At 53.4% G+C, this 16,586-nt stretch overlaps 1 protein-coding gene across 8 annotated transcripts; it reads right to left on the reverse strand.

The window, feature by feature from the left end:
• Positions 1-301: 301 nt before the first annotated feature.
• On the reverse strand, positions 302-14,813 carry Rnf207 (ring finger protein 207). Of its 8 annotated transcripts, none has more exons than XM_039111530.2 (17): positions 12,933-14,813; positions 12,330-12,462; positions 9,058-9,202; positions 8,891-8,972; positions 8,743-8,818; positions 8,593-8,658; positions 8,137-8,183; positions 7,282-7,354; positions 7,135-7,203; positions 6,668-6,736; positions 6,488-6,585; positions 5,662-5,848; positions 5,274-5,459; positions 4,981-5,032; positions 4,588-4,705; positions 2,348-2,413; positions 302-874 (listed from the first exon to the last, which is right to left on the reverse strand). In XM_039111530.2, exons 1-17 carry the CDS (start codon positions 13,121-13,123, stop codon positions 685-687), a joined length of 1,848 nt encoding a protein of 615 aa, XP_038967458.1. In that variant the 5' UTR covers positions 13,124-14,813; the 3' UTR covers positions 302-684. The 8 variants fall into 8 exon arrangements, with proteins under 8 accessions (XP_038967458.1, XP_038967459.1, XP_001075996.1 ...); XM_039111531.2 differs by having other exon boundaries at positions 5,274-5,375; positions 8,533-8,658; XM_001075996.8 differs by having other exon boundaries at positions 8,533-8,658.
• Between the last annotated feature and the right edge of the window lie 1,773 nt (positions 14,814-16,586).

A 16,586-nucleotide genomic window follows, 5' to 3' on the forward strand; every position in this document is an offset into this window, starting at 1 on the left:
GACAGGATATGGGATACAGGGCTGCAATACACGCCCACTGCTGTAGCAGATTGTAGGTACCTGGGAGCAGAGCAAGGTATCACACTGTAACTATGTAACCAAGTCAAGCTGTGTGTTGTCTTAAGATGTGAATGCAAGGGGCTGGGGATTTAGCTCAGTGGTAGAGCGCTTACCTAGGAAGCGCAAGGCCCTGGGTTCGGTCCCCAGCTCCGAAAAAAAGAACCAAAAAAAAAAAAAAAAAAAAAGATGTGAATGCAAGGGCATCACTTAGCCCCCCAGAACAGATTGCAGGTCATGAAACTTAAAACTTTTTAAGATTTATTTTTGTATATATTTCACTTGCATGTACATCTGTGTGCTACATACGTGGTACCCATGGAGGCCAGAAGAGGGTGTCAGACGCCCTAGACTGTACTTAACAGATGGTTGTGAGCACCCTGTGGGTGTTGGGGTTCAAACCCCAGGTCCTCTGAAAGAGCAGCATTGCTTCTAACCTCTGAACCGTGCCCACAGCCAGTGTACCAGTCTTGAGAAAGCTGACTGCCTGGTCCCAGCTCACTGGGACCCGGTTACTAATCTGCTCTCTCCATGTGGGAAGTCACCTTCACCGGGAGATTTTACGTGCTTCCTTTATCCCGTATGTGCGTGGGAGTTAGTTCTTTCCTTCTATGTTGGTTCAGGTTGTCAGGCTTGGTAGCAAGCCCCTTTAGACCCTGAGCCAGCTCTCCACCCCTCATCTCCAGCTTCCAACTTGGGTCTGAGGTGGTCTTGGTTGTTTAGTGAAGGCCCTTCGGGGAGGCCGCTCAGGGCCCAGCTGCTTCCACTGGGCTCAGAAGCCTTGTCTCTCTTCTCAGTGGTGCATCCTGGGTCAGTCCTAAAGAACAGTTTGAGTGAGCTGGATGTCACCGACCCAGTCACTTCACTGGTCCAGCTTTTATAATGGACACACACTGAGGTGGTTACTGCCTTGCCGCCTGCAGTGAGTCACCCCAGCTCATGGCTGTTAGCAGCTCAAACACCAGGATATCTAAGCACTTCAGCAGCTCAGACTTGGTGGTGCCCACGACCTGGGGCTGCCTTAAAGCACATCAGCCTTGTGTAGAAGCAGGAGACCCTCCTGCTCTGCCTTCAACACAGTGCTCTCAGACAGCCTTGAGTTCAAGGCCTATTCCTCCAGTGACCAACACTTGCCTGTTTCTGCTTTATTGTTCTGGTTTGGAGTGTTCCTATTGCAGTGTAACCAGTGGCCTTAATCTCCAAGTAGCCCACCTCTATCTCTCTAGTACGGCGGTTAAACATTGTGTGTGTGTGTGTGTTTGTGTGTGTGTGTGTGTGTGTGTGTGAGAGAGAGAGAGAGAGAGACAGAGACAGAGAGAGAGAGAGACAGAGACAGAGACAGAGACAGAGAGAGAGAGAGAGAGAGAGAGAGAGAGATTGTGTATTATACGTTACATACTTGTGCATGTAGGAGCCAGAGGTCACCCTAGGGTATTGTTCCTCAGGCCCCAGCCACACCGGGGATCAGGGGAAGACAGTCTCGCCCCTGGCCTAGAGCTTTTCAGGTAGACAGGCTTTGATAGTGGCCAGCAAGCCCCAGGGTTCCTCCAGTCTCCAGAGATGGGATGACACTCAGCAGTTTGATTTGGTTTGGTTTTGAGACAAGGCCCCACTATGTAGCCCTGGCTGTTCTGGAGGAATCGGGAGGGATATATATATAATAATTATATATTATATATATATATATATATTTCCCCCAATTAAAAATTTAAAAAATTATTTTTTTTAACATTTCCTGGCCTCAAAACTCACAAAAGTCGTCCTGCCTCTGCCTCCTGAGTTCTGGAACTAAAGGTGTGCACCACCACGGCCTGGTGTGACACTCAGCAATTTTTTCTTTTTTTAAATGTATGTGTATAAGTACACTGTAGTGTTATCTTCACACACACCAGAAGGGGGCACTGGAGCCATGGCTGTGAGCCACTATGTGTGTGGTTTCTGGGATTTGAACTCAGGACCTCTGGAAGAGCAGCCAGTGCCCTTAACCACTGAGCCATCTCTCCAACACTCAGCTATTTTTAATGTCAAGTGTTTATACCTGAGCCATCTCCCCAGCCCGTTTGTTTTACAATCTAGGTCTTTTACACATTTGTACATTCGCAGGGAATGGCTGTGGTTCTCGCAGAGTGTTCCGGGAGCCGCCAGCCCTTCAGGTGAGCCTGGGTGTCTGAAGGTTTCTAGGGGCTAATGCTGGCCTTCGGAGGGCTCAGCACACAAACCTTGTTTATCCCAAAGTCTATCTCTCACCAGATCACTAACTCCAGCTCAGGCTGGAAAGAACCTGCCTTACCTGGCTGGGGTCTCATCATACAGGTTCTGCCGATGCTCTGAGTGCTCAGCCACAGGCCCCTGGAACCTGGGTGAGAAAACCATATTCGCTGTGTCAGGGCCACAGAGTCATAGCTGGTGGCCTCAGCTCCATACTGCACCTAGACCACAAGGCAGTAGACCAGTAGGCCTTCCGGGGCACACTCACTGCTCTCTCGGTCTGGGATGATTTACCAAGGCTCCTGGAGCTGCTGTAGCATGCAGGCCCTGGCCAGGCCTGGCTCTCACAAGCTATCTGGGTGGTTCGGGTAGACACCTCAGGACAAAAGAATCAGTGGGCCAGGTAATGTGGAGTGACCACGTGCCAAGCCTCCTTTAGCTGTCCATACAAGGAGACTTTTGTTGACCTCTGTGGTGAGGCCCCATGCAACAGCCTGGGACACAAACCTTTCAGGCAGAGGCCCAGACGTGGGAGCTAGTGCAGCTGCTCCACGGGGAGATGAAAGGCCACTGTGGCCAGGGTGGGTCATGTGGTCTGACAGGTGGGCAGAGAGGGGCTCTGGAGAGCTGCCATGCTAACACGGGAGGCAGAGGCAGGTGGATCTGTGAGTTAGAGCCCAGCCTGGTCTATACAGTGAGTTCCAGGGTAGCCAGGGACACAGAGAAACCCTGTCTCGAAAAATGAACAACCCAAAGTAAGAGAAAAGAAAGAAGAGAAAGAAAAGGCACAGGCGAGAAAAGGAATCAGGCCAGCCTTGGGCTATGACCCCACAGGATGCCATTGACCACAGTAAGGAGTTGGATGTGATGGGGCCATGTCCAGACCTCTGTTGGCCACTGCTGAGCTGACACCCTCGGACACACAGAGACACCAAGAAGGATGCAGCTGGAGGTGAGTCAGGCACAGGAATGCTAGGGGGCACTAGGGGTGCACAATCACTTTAGTGCTCTTAAACCAGAGACCTGGGATGGGTATGACAGCTCACCACGGTGCACATGCTTGGGTCACCCAACCTCAGGTTTAGTCCATGGCGTGAGTGTGCATGTGCACACACGGGAGGGGAGGGGGCGGGGTTAAGAGTGGGGCCACCTAGGGAGAGAGGGGGAGACGAAGAATGCCTGGGAGAAGCCACCATTCAGGCAGTGGGCTGAGGAGCAGAGCAGCCAGGAACCAGGAGATGGCTGGACACAGGGGAAAGATGTGTAACCCCCAGAGCCCAGAGAGAGAACAGCACACAGCTCTGTACAGAGGCCTCCAGGGAAGGAAGCCAGAAAAGGACCAAAATCTGAAGGGCATTTCAATGACCCATGGGCCCCCTGCAGGCCTCGCAGGTGTCCCTCTGGTGCACCCTGCAGGCCTAGAGCTGCATAGAGGAACCTGGGTCACCAGCATCAGGGAAAGCAAGCGCCTGAGCAAAGACCTATTCTGAGGAAGGGGGCCTTAGCCACAAGCTTCCTGAAGGAGAAATCAAAGCTCGGGTTGGGGATTTAGCTCAGTGGTAGAGCGCTTGCCTGGGTTCAGTCCCCAGCTCTGAAAAAAAAAAAAAGAAAAAAAAACAAAAAAACAAAAATAAAAGAGAGAAATCAAAGCTCTCTACTCAGTCTCAAGTGGCCACACAGTGTCCCCAGGGAACAGCAGACACTAAGAACAGGGTACCAAATGGAACTTAAAAGTCAGAGGGGGCCTGCTGCCATGCCGGATTCCCAGAACCCACAGGAATGACTCCTGCTAACTGTCTCGCTTTCCTCCACTCGTGCTCTTTAGCACATGTGTGTGCCTATGGGTAAATGCATGCAAACACAGAATAATTGTTTTCGGAGATTGGGTCTCACTATTCACTCCTGGCTGGCCTGCAATCTGCCACGTAGACCAGGTTGGCCTCAAACTCACAGAAATACACTTGCCTCTGCCTCCTGGATTTGGGCACTTAAAGACACAGGCTAGGGTCTGCGGGCTCTGAGAAGAGTAAGGTCATGCACGGTAAGTGGTTAGGAATCAGAACTCAGCCAGTTCCTTAGCACAGCAGCTCCTGGACCTGATCTGCCCAATTAACACTTTCTAGGAGTTTTTCTTGTTTTGTTTGAAAAGTCTGGCTGTGTGGTGAGGCTATCCTTGGGCTCACAGCAATCCTTCTGCCTCAGCCTATAGGGTACTCCACCACTCCTAAGGCAGACCTTTGCAGATTCTAATACTTGGCTTACCAGACCCTGCTGGCCTGGCCTGTCGGCTTCCCCACTGACATCTTTCCCATATGTCCTCACCTGGGCTCCAGTCGTTCCTTCACCCTGGCAATGGAGCGGATATAGGGCGTGATCTGCTTGGTGATGGTGGTGAGATAGGCATTCTCCTGCTTCAGCTGGAGAAGGTCATGGAGCTGGGCTGTAAGGTCAAAAGGCCAGACTTGGCTGTTGGTGTTAAATTCTTGCTCCCAAGCCTGGCACCACCTAGAGATGCTAATTTAAAGTAACGTCTATGATCAAAAGAAGCAGCAGGCGGTGTGGACATTCCACTCACTGGATCCTAACCCCAGATGCAGGTGTGAAGCCAAAACACTCAAGAGCAGGGGTGTGCTGGATGCCCCTGTGTGTGTTAGTGACTGACTGGCCCCTCCCCTACTCCCGTCCGAATTAACACTGAGCACTACAGTCAGGAACCTTCATAAATCTCCTGCTGGGTAGCTACTCGCTGGTAGGAGTCTTCCCAAATCTGAAAGAGAAGAGTCGTGTGCTGGTTGAGGTCGGGAGGAGACTTCACTGCTGGTGTTTCTGCTCTGGGAGCCACACAGCCACACACACCAAGCTGGTCCGCATATTTCTCAGGAGCAAAGCCTCCAGCCGTAGAACTCCCAGCATGAGGGTCTGGCAAGATACCATGCCAGGTACTCTCCCGGCTTCCGGCCGCGTGCCTTTGGTAGCCAAGGCTAGATCGAGCTCCCGGGAGAGGTTACCTCTTGGAAGATGGCTCTCATGCCTTCCATGGAGGCATACTCAGAAGCGATCCGCGTGTCCAACAGCAGGGACCTGTGCAGGATATCCCCCATGATCTCCGCCTTGATGAGGGAGTGGTGCTTGGTGAGGTCTCGGTGCAGTTCCTGGACCTGGTCCTTCAGGTTCTGCACCTCCAGCTGCAGACCCTGTGGCCGGAGATGAGAGGGGGCGTGGAGACTGCCGGGTCCTCCGGTGGAGGCTGAATTTTTTTTTTTTTTTTTTTTTTTTTTTGAGCTGGGGACCGAACCCAGGGCCTTGCGCTTGCTAGGCAAGCGCTCTACCACTGAGCTAAATCTTAACGAAGAAGGGGTGGGGACTCACAACCCTACTGCTGCCCAACCCCCTCACCCGATAGGAATCCTCATAATGGCGGCAGTGCTCCGTGAAGGGTGTGTCCTCGCCCTCGGCCAAGAGCACCTTCGTGCTAATGAAACGGTGTGGCGAGGGTTTCTGGACAGGTGACCCTGACATTTTTCCCACGGGGGAGGGACAGCTCTGTGTCTTCAACACCTTAGGGCTTGAGCCCCCTGCCAACCTGCGGAGAAAGCCAGTGTGCATAGGGAGAGGGTTGGTCTTCCCCTCCTCCGACTCCCTTGGCTGCTCAGGGAGCCACTGGCCCCTCAACCCACCTGCAGGATGGAACCTCTGGAAACTCTCAGGGGCCCCTAGCAAGGCCAAAGGAAGGGCAACCACGTGATTTGGTGGTTTCTAAAAGCCACCCGCCCTCCGGTTGGATCTGGGTACACCGAGGTGCTCTCACTCCCATGACAAGGTCTGAACTAACGACTGGTCTCACTTGCTGGTTCTCTTGGCTCTGGGCTGCTCCGAGGGCCCAGCCCTATACATACTGGCTTCACAAGTTCTAATCCCTCCGAGGCTCTGGCTTTCAACTCGGATTCACTTTAACACTCCACGCCCCACCCCCAAAATGTCCTGCCCAGCCTGCTTCAGGAGGCTGTGCAGGAGCTGAGGAGCACCCAGACAGTCTCTCAGCCCTTCCTGACTAAGCTGCTCGCCTGCCCGGGCTTCCAGCGTTCTCTAGAGCTAGTCCACATCCCTCCTTCTCAGGCTGTGGCCTGGTCCAGACCCCAAGTGCGGAACTGGACGCTCTGGAGGGGAAGGGTGGTGCCGGAGCCATTCTCAGTGATTCCGCTCGCCCGCCTGGTTGGCTCACGTGTTGGCGCCGCCCACGGTGGACACAGCGCGGCGGGGCCCCAGCAGCAGAAGCGGCTCCAGGCAGCGCGCGAATTCTGCGCGGTGGTCGCTGGCGATCTGGACCGGGGATTGGGTCATGAACTGCTCTTTCCTAACCCGGTGTCTCCCGGCCCCGACTCCCGACGGGTCGCCCGCGCACCTTGCTGCTCTGAGCCGGTCTTAGACGATGCGGCCGCGTGACTATGCCTTGAAGTCTCTCCATCAGCTCCTGCCACAGGGGAAGAGCTCAGGTGTGACAAGAAGGTGGCAGCAAGGGTGGGAGAGAGAAGCGGAGGACTTGGGAAGGCCCTGGAGCTAGTCTAGTGGACGTTTGACCTCGTCTCTCTGAGAAGTTTCAGCCTTCCGCTAGGACTGGTTGAGAAACAGGCCACCCACACCCGTAGGAAGGGAGGTGGGGCTCCCGCAGACAGGCGCTGCAGTTCGGTGGAACAGAGAGGCTCATGCTCACCGCCCTTTTAGAAGGGATTCACCCCGTCTTGTAGTGGAAGGGAAGCCTAGAGCCTCCCCAGTCAGCCTGCAGGCGATGTGAGACGTGCAGCCTCTATGCAGGGCGGACTCTAGTGAGGGCAGGGGAGAGGGGTTCCTGCAGGAGCTGGAGACACTCACATAACCCAGATCCAGAAACTCGGCTTTGCTGGCCAAGCTGAGAAAGGAAGAGCAGATGACCAGATGAACCTGCAGGGGGCGCCGGCGGGGGCATGCTCAGTGTCTGGGCTGTGGGCTGTGTCCAGCCCTACACACCCTCAACCTTACCTGCAGGGTGGGCAGCAAGGAGGCCAGGTGGGTCAGCTGTTCCTTGAAGGCTTTGTCCTTCTCTTCATATTGGCTGGGGGAGGGGCAGGCTAGGCTGCGTGGTCTCCAAGGGAGGAGATGCCTCCTCCACCCAGACACTCGGAGGATCTTATTTTGGAATCTACAGCTCTGTCTCTTCGTGTGTGTGTGTGTGTGTGTGTGTGTGTGTGTGTGTGTGTGTGTGTGTGTGTGTGTTCATTGTTCATTGTGTGCCTGTGTGGCAGGATGCATATGAACATGTATACCATATACATATACCATATACACAAGAAGGTGTCTTCCTTGATAACCTCCAACCTTGCCTTTTGAGACAGCATTTCACTGAACTCAGAGATCACCCATCGACTAGGCTGTCTGGTCAGTGAGCCCCAGGGGTCATCTCATCTCTGCTTCCCCGGGGTTGGAATTACAGCTATGGCCGCTGTGCTGTATTATGGGAGGTGTGACTTTGGATCCTTGTGTTCCTGTGGGCCTTTTCCTTAGCTCGGGGTTTTTGTTTTGTTTTGATTTGTTGAAACAAAGTCTCCTGGGTGGCCCAGGCTGGTTTTGAACTAGCTGTGTAGCAGAAGCTGGCTTTGACCTCCTGATCTGCCCGCCTCGACCTTCCGAGAGCTACAACTACAGGCACGCCACCACCGTGGGCTTCCCACCAGCTGTGGGGTGACGTCCTTGTTTCTCCTTCCTTCCTTCACTGAGAACAACCTGCCCACTTTGGGTGGCAGCCACCTGTGTGTCCTGTCCCCAGGTGAGGCGGGCCAAGGCTCAGGCTCGGAGCTGGAGGCCAAGGGTAGGGGGCAGGGACTTTTCAGTACTCACCTCTGCACAGTCTGCAGCAGTAATGCTTTCCTCTCTGCCAGTCTGTCCTGGGAGAGAGAGCCCACCACGGACCTGTGTAGCTGGCTCTGCCGTGTCCCCTACCATAATGCCTTGGGGCTCAGGCACAGACGGCATGCTTAGCACAGAGCTCTACCTCGTGGCCTAAACCCTTTCTCCTTCCTGCATGGCACTGCCTGAGAGCCTAGGCGCTTCCACTGTCCTAAGTGTCACCTATCTGGTGCAGTTTTCTAACGCCAGACTAGGGTAGCCTCTGGCGTCCTCTGGAACTCTCCAGGCAACTGCGGTTAATGCCTAAAAGGCAATTTGACTGAACACCTGGGACTACACTGTAAACTCCACGAGGGTACCCCGGAAGTTCCTGATCCCGCCCCTCACCTGCATGCTGCCAAAGAGTGCGTGGATGGCAGCCTCCTCCTCAGCGGCGCTGTGCCTCACCTCCTCCACCATGGCCTGTAGCAGCGCGATGGCCTCTTTCGTGGCGGTCTGCAGAGCCTTCACTGCCTGGGAACAGTAGGGTCTCGACTCCATTTCCCCGGGTTCTCACAGCTCCCACCCCATCTTCAGCTCCTTGGTTCCCGCTCTCACCAGCACTGCCTGCTCCAGCCGCTCGCAACCTTGCACATAAGCTGACTCCAGGTCCACACAGTGGGCCCGGCTCTCCCTGCCAGGAAGCAGCTAATAAGATCCGCTCTGTCCACGCTCCACCCGTTCCCCGCCTGCTCCCTCTACCCACCCCTGCATGTCCCGAAAGCAGCGGATGCACAGCAGCGACTTCTTGTCGGTAGAAAACACGATGTAGGGCTCCGAATGCAGCTCTAGGGGTGGGGGGTAGGACGCAGTGGTGAGAGCCGGGAGACATGCCCCTGGTCCCCACCCCTGGCCAAGGTGTGCCTCACTCACTACACTTCTGGATGAAGTCCCGGCTGCGCTGGCCCAGGGCTACAATGTCGTGGCGCGCGAACATGCGCGCGCGGTGCGTCTCTTCGCGGCAGCGCGCGCACAGGGGCTGCCCGCAGGTGTTGCAGAAGTACGTGGTCTCTGCGTCCTGGGGACCAGAGCTGGCTCAGACAGACCTCTCCTCGGGCTAGAGTTCTAAAAACTCAACTGAACTCAGTACTAAGACCACAGCCACCTCGTGTCATTGACTGCATCAGTTAAGGGTCCGACCAAACCCAGCTCCTTCCTCCAGTGCCCAGTAGCAGAACTCTAACATTTTAAAAATTACATTTAGGGGTTGGGGATTTAGCTCAGTGGTAGAGTGCTTGCCTAGGAAGCGCAAGGCCCTGGGTTCGGTCCCCAGCTCCGAAAAAAAAAATTACATTTATCGATTCACTTGTGTGTGTGGGTGAGTGCCCAAGTGTCACACCATGTGAGTGGGTTCTGGGAATTAAAGCAGCAAGTGTCCCCACCTGCTGTGCCATCTCCCTGACCCTCTTCACTGGGTTCTTATACACCCAGATTAGGATGAGGGTATTGGGGGCTGGAGAAATGGCTCAGCAGTTAAGAGCACCGGCTGCTCTTCCAGAGGACTTGGGTTCGACTCAGGATGCTCACAACGGTCTGTAACACCCATCCTAGAGGATCTGAGACCCTCTTCTGGCTTCTGAGAACACCAAATACCCACTTGGTACACAGACTTACAGGCAGGCAAAACACCCATACACATAAAAAAAGTAAATAAAGTTTTAAAAATGAGGGCCCTGAGCTGGGCAAGTGGGTATAGGGAGGGCAGGTGTCTCAGAAAGGCAGTTCCCAGGGACAGGAGGCAGAAACTGAAGTAAAGTCTTCCAGGAGAGTGCACAGGCATCAGGCCCTGGCATTGGCTCTACAGGCAGGTCCATTGGTCACCTTCCTTTCCCAGCCTGACAAACTAGGTCAAATCACAAGCCTTGGGCCCTGTCTGTCTCCTCAGCTCCCTAAGGGAAACAGCTGTGAATAGAGGCTGCCACCTCAGTGACTGAGAGGAAGGTGCATGGTGGTGTGGGTCCAGGGACAGTGAGAGGAAGCAAAGGAGGGGAAACTATTCATGAGCCTGTCCCTCCGCTTGAGTGTCTCTTTGGCCATCAGGAGTGAGAACTCAGTGTGGAGGGACATGTATAAGCGCCCTCAGGGGCATCAGGGGCAGCCCCAGGTTTAAGAGGGTGGAGCTTGGGGTAAAGTGACCATAACTATGACTGTGATCCATTGAACCCTACCCGCTTCCCCCACCCAAGATTTATTTATTTTATGTATTTGAGTACACTGTAGCTGTCTTAGACACACCAGAAGAGGGCATCAGATCCCATTACAGATGGTTGTGAGCCACCATGTGGTTGCTGGGATTTGAACTCAGGACCTCTGGAAGAGCAGTCAGTGCTCTAACCACTGAGCCATTTCTCCAGCCCCCCTACTTCTCTTAAAAATGCTTTTGTGGGTTTTTTCCCCTGTATGTATGTCTGTGTGGGGGTGTTGTATCCCCTGAAACAAAAAGTTACAGACATTTGTGAGCCACCATGTGTGAGCTGGGATTTGAACCCAGGACCTCTGGAAAAGCAGCCAGTGCTCTTCCAGCCATCTGTCTCCTTAGCTCCCAAACCTCACTTGTAATTTTATCTTTTAACTATCTGTGTGCGGGTACACATGTGCCATTTTATGTGTGTGTAGATCAGAGGACACTCAAACTCAAATCAGTAAGTATTTTTACCCACTGATATCCAGCTCTCCCGATATTGGTTTTCTTTCTCTCTTTTTAAAAAAGGGCTTTATTTTATTTGCCTGGATGTATGTCTGTGTAACATGTGCATACCTGGTGCCCTTGGAAGCCAGGAAGGAGGGCAACTGATTCCCTTGGGACTGGAAAAACAGACAGTTGGGAGCCATCGTGTGGGTGCCGGCAATTGAGCCCCAGTCCTCCGGAAAAGTGGCCGCTCACTTAACCACTGACCCCTCACTCCAGCCCTGAAGCCTCTCACTCTTTACATTGGCAGTCAAGACCATTTCCTCATAGCCCCGCCCCCATCCCTGTCCTGCCTGTCAGCATCCATCCTCATAGCCCCGCCCCCATCCCCGCCTTGCCTGTCAGCATCCATCCTCATAGCCCCGCCCCCATCGCCGCCTTGCCTGTCAGCATCCATCCTCATAGCCCCGCCCCCATCCCCGCCTTGCCTGTCAGCATCCGTCCTCATAGCCCCGCCCCCATCCCCGCCTTGCCTGTCAGCATCCATCCTCATAGCCCCGCCCCATCCCTGTCCTGCCTGTCAGCATCCATCCTCATAGCCCCGCCCCTATCCCCGCCTTGCCTGTCAGCATCCGTCCTCATAGCCCCGCCCCCATCGCCGCCTTGCCTGTCAGCATCCATCCTCATAGCCCCGCCCCCATCCCCGCCTTGCCTGTCAGCATCCGTCCTCATAGCTCCGCCCCCATCCCCCGCCTTGCCTGTCAGCATCCATCCTCATAGCTCCGCCCCCATCCCTGCCTTGCCTGTCAGCATCCATCCTCATAGCCCCGCCCCCATCGCCGCCTTGCCTGTCAGCATCCATCCTCATAGCCCCGCCCCCATCCCCGCCTTGCCTGTCAGCATCCATCCTCATAGCTCCGCCCCCATCCCTGCCTTGCCTGTCACCTTTACTTCCGGGTGAAGCGGTCTCAGCAAGCTAGCTTGAGGTGTATACTCCTTCTGGGCTCTTTCCTGCTCCAGGGCCGCTAGACCCCTGCACGCCATTGCATAAGAGCCGGGTGTCATGCCTTCAGAGCCCTGCTGTCTCTCCAGCTACTTACACACAACATTAGCTTTAGGTACCTCCTTGTGCTTAAATAGTAGGGGATCATCAGAGGTCCCCTAGGCCTGGGAACTGAGCCACTGCTCCAATGATAGCTCATAATTCCACACTGACCTGGGGACCCTAAAGTTAGCTCTCCCTAAGTGGAATGGTGTTAACTCCTGCTCCTACTTGGTTATTGGCTCAAGTTTTGTTTTGTTTTGTTTTGTTTTCTTCTGGATCTTGCTCTCCCTACCAGTGTGAATGATGGTGGGGGTTGGGGGGTGGGAAGCATGGTTGGAGTCCAAGGGATCCCAGACAGTGGCTGGAGACGTCACGGATGGGTCAGTGTTGTATGTTTTTAGGGTACACGTGGACGTGCGATAAGTGTTAGGGACCATGTAATCTGGCACCCACCGCCTTCTGCTCCCTCACCTGCTTGCTGCACTCCAGGTCACAGTTGGCACAGTGCACAGCTTCTATGCCATCCCCGGAGCTGTCCACCAGGAACTGCAGCAGCCGGTCCGCTGGAGGGAGGCCACTGGGCCCCTTCACCAGGGTCTGATGCCTGCAGAAAGGCTGCAGCCAAGATCTGGACACCCTTGTAGGAATCTCTCCCCCACTACCCTTCACATTCCAGACAGGAGCTAAAAATAGCAGTGTCGGGAGTAGTGGGGTCTGATATAAATACAGCAACCAGCTTGTCCTGAGGGCCCTACCCTGCCCAGTGACTGTGTAAACCTGTCATATTATAAATGGGAACATCGACCCAGCAGACCTCTTATCTCACTGGGACATTCTGAGCACCCTCACCTCTCCTCCAGCCCTACCCTAGCCCCCTGACTCTGGGAAGCTTGTGGTTAGGGTCACCTAACTGCCTCTGTTAACCTGACTAAGCTATAGGGAGTTTCGGTAATGATAATTCTGTTTACATACTGTTCCTGTCTCTTCTGTCTAGGCTCAGAACCTCACCATCTACACCTAGGCCCTCCCCAGGACCAGGGCAACCTTCACCCTCTCTGGGTTTGGGGCACTTACTGGCACAGTGGGCAGGACAGGCGGCCATCGGTGGCCCGGCCACGCAAGCAGCCAGCGCAGAAGTCGTGGAAACAGTCCAGCAGGCACGGGTGCTCGTACTGTGTGTGGCACAGTGGACACACGAGTGGATGGCCACTTGCAGCATCCAGGGCACCTAGGCCCTCCAGAGGCGCAAAAATTGCTCCAGACATTTATGTAGGAAAACAGGACAAGAAGGACAGCGGCTGAGATTCTTGGAGTCCCGGTCAAGTCCCTCTTGGACACGACTTAGCCAATGGCTTTGAGATGCTGTAATGCGAAGCCGGTAGCTTCCCAGTAGGGACAACGGGACTGATTGGTGCCTAGGCCACCGGTCACCTACCTCTCTCATAGTCCCTCGGCTGTGTCTCTGCGGGGAGTGGTTAGCCCTAGAAGGTCAGGTTGCCAGGCTGGGCAGTGCTCCCTCCCCTTCCCACCTCTTCTCCTTTTGCAATTCTCCGCCCTGTGTCCTCTGCGTGACCGGGAGTGATGTTGGTGTTCCTGATCCATAGTCTCGCTGGGCGCCCGGAAGCAGCGAAAAATACAGTGCATGGTGAGGAACCCAGACTACACTAAACCTCACGTGAGAATGGAGTGCAGAGGCCGAGGACACCGGGTCCCGGATAGGATCTTCAGTCGGCGGGACAAAGCCTCCTGAGCTAAACTGGAACTCTTGTAGCTAAGGACCTGAGAGGGAACTGTAGGTCTTCTTAGCTCCATTTCCTCCACGGCCGGCAGGGGGCTCCAGAGAGCAGCAGACGGTCCAAAATCTCTAGCGTTGGGATGAGGTTGCGCTTTTGAGTACTAGGCCTGGCTAAACGGTGTGGTGTTCAGTCTAGTTACTGACTTCTGCAAACTGGTCTCCAGGCGATGGGGGTGAGACGTGCATGGATTAACAGCTGTGAAAAGCCCCGTGTTCACAGAAGTGTGGGTTTGGATGGGAGGTTGGGACCAAATTCCTTTGCCCTTCCCTGTTCATTTACAGACCTCTATACTGGGGTGCCCTCCCTTCCTGGGGGGCGGGGGATGTTCTAAGCTTTCAATAGTCACGAGTTCTAAGCTCCTAAAGCCTCTCATTTTCCACTAATCAAATCCAGGGTTTGACCCCAAGAAGTCTTATTCATTGTCAGAAAAAAACTAGGATATGGCCCTGCAGCTGTGGCGGCTGGGTTTTAAAACACGAGCCAGAGTTTGCCAGAAGGCCGTAAATTCTATGAGGGATTATCAGTTCTCTTTCCTGAAAAGTTTTTGTTATGTTATTTATAGTGTGCTTGTGAAAGGGTCCGTGGGGATCACAGGGCAACTCGCAGAAGTCTCTCCTTCTCTCCTCCATCAAAGTCTTGGGGTCGAACTCAGGTCATCAGGCCTTGTAGCAGCAAGCGCCTGCTACCTGCTGAGCCCTACTGCTGGCCCTACAGGTTGTTTTAAGGGCCTTCTCAGCTCTGGATGACTTTTGCTCTGTGGGATAATTCAGTGTTACAATAGCAATTAAAGAGTTAGGGCTGAACAGATGGCTCAGCAGTTAAGAGCACTGGCTGCTCTTCCAGAGGCCCTGAGTTCAAATCCCAGCAACCACATGGTGGCTCACAACCATCTGTATTGAGAGCTGATGCCCTCTTCTGATGTGTCTAAAGACAGTGACAGTATACTCATATAAATAAAAATTAATTAAAAAATTAAAAAACAAGAGTTAATGCTGGGCTAGAGAGATGGCTCAGTGACACTGATTGCTCTTCCAGAGGTCCTGAGTTCAATTCCCAGCAACCACATGGTGGCTCACAACCATCTGTAATGAGATCGGACGCCCTCTTCTGGTGTGTCTGAAGACAGCAACAGTATACTTATGTATAATAAAGAAATAAAAAAAAATCTCTTAAAAAAGGAGTTAATGCTTAGAAGCCAGGGCACTTTCCTTAAATTAGTTTTGGCTACTTTGTTCCTGATACTAATCTTAGTAAAAAAAAGTTACCTCTGGTAAGTGATGAAACCTGGTACAAGGAAGGAGGGAGGGAGGGAGGGAGGAAGAGAGAGAGAGAGAACAAATAGGGTTTATGCTTTGTTTAGGAGTGGTCCAACGGTTTTCCATGTTCACAGAGATATCTTTATACGTTTTTTTTTTTAGATTTATTCATTTATTATATATAAGTACACTATGGCTGTCTTCAGACACACCAGAAGAGGGCATCGGATCTCTTTACAGATGGCTGTGAGCCACCATGTGGTTGCTGGGAATTGAACTCAGGACCTCTGGAAGAGCAGTCGGGGCTCTTAACCGCTGAGCCATCTCTCCAGCCCTGTAAGTTTTATTTTAAGTATATGACTGCTTTGGCTGCATTCATGGCTGTGCACCACATGCATGGTGGACGCCAGTAGAGGGAGTCAGAGCCCCTGGAACTGGAATTACTGATGGTTATGAGCTACCATGGATGCTGGAACCCCTCCCCCGCATCCTCTGCAAAAGTGCTCTTAACCTCTGAACAGTTTCTCCAGCTCGGGTATTTTGTTTTTTGTTTTTTCTTTTTTGAGACAGAGTCTCACTCTGTAGCCCAGGCTGCCCTAAAGGTTGGATCCTTCTGCCTCTACCTCCTGAGTGCTGGGATTGTAGGTGTCCCACCACCAAGCAGACACTGTTCTTGAACTCGTGTTTCTTTAATCCATGTGTTGATGTGTTAAATAACCATCTACTGTGGGCTGGATACTGTTCCAGACACTGGAACATAGAAGGAAACACACCAGTTGTCTTAGTTAGGGTTTTACTGCTGTGAGGAGACACCATGATCAAGACAACTCTTATGAGAACAACATTTAATTGGGGCTGACTCACAGGTTCAGAGGTTCAGTCCATTATCATCAAGGCGGGAGCATGGCAGGCACGGTGCAGGAGGAGCTGAGAGTTCTACATCTTTATCTGAAGGCCGCTAGTGGAAGACTGACTTCCAGGCAGTTAGGATGATGAGGGTCCTAAAACCCACGCCCACAATGACACACCCACTCCAACAAGGCCACACCCCCAACAAGGTCATGCCCATTCAATACCACTTCAACAAGGCCTCACCTAATAGTGCCACTCCCGGGGCGGAGGATATGAGGGTCGTGGTTCACCGAGTATACAAGTAGATCCAGCAATGACAGACGGTGTTAAAGTTCAATATTACTTGATATTGTAATACGGGGGATGTCACGAAGAGAAGGGGGGAGGGAGTGGGGTTCCAGGCCACACTAATGTGTCAGAAGCAGAGGAGAATATTGAACTTGAGACCTTGGAGGCCAGGGGACATCCCAGGCAGAGGTAACAGCAAGTGCAAGGTCCCAAGACCTTGAATACATTAAGAGAAAAGAGACGAAGTCGGTAAGATGAGACCCAGGAGAACGCTGGGTACTGGTAGGTAGCCCGGAAAGGAGGAGGGAAGGGTGAGTGGTCTCAGGTCAGGAAGAGGGACTCAAAAGGACAAAGATGGAGAACTGGCATGGTTCTTAGCGGAAGCGGTCAGGTGAAGGAGCCATCCTGCTGCTTGAGAGGTGTCTGACCAGTGCACTCAACAGAAGAGTGGGGGCAATGCTTAAAGCCATCTCCCCCCAACCCAGGCTCTGCTTATGAGGGATGGGGGAGGGGCAGCCAACTGCGGGGACATGGGG

The sequence above is a fragment of the Rattus norvegicus genome, chromosome 5, assembly GCF_036323735.1.
Source record: "Rattus norvegicus strain BN/NHsdMcwi chromosome 5, GRCr8, whole genome shotgun sequence".
Classification (NCBI taxonomy): Eukaryota; Metazoa; Chordata; class Mammalia; order Rodentia; family Muridae; genus Rattus; species Rattus norvegicus.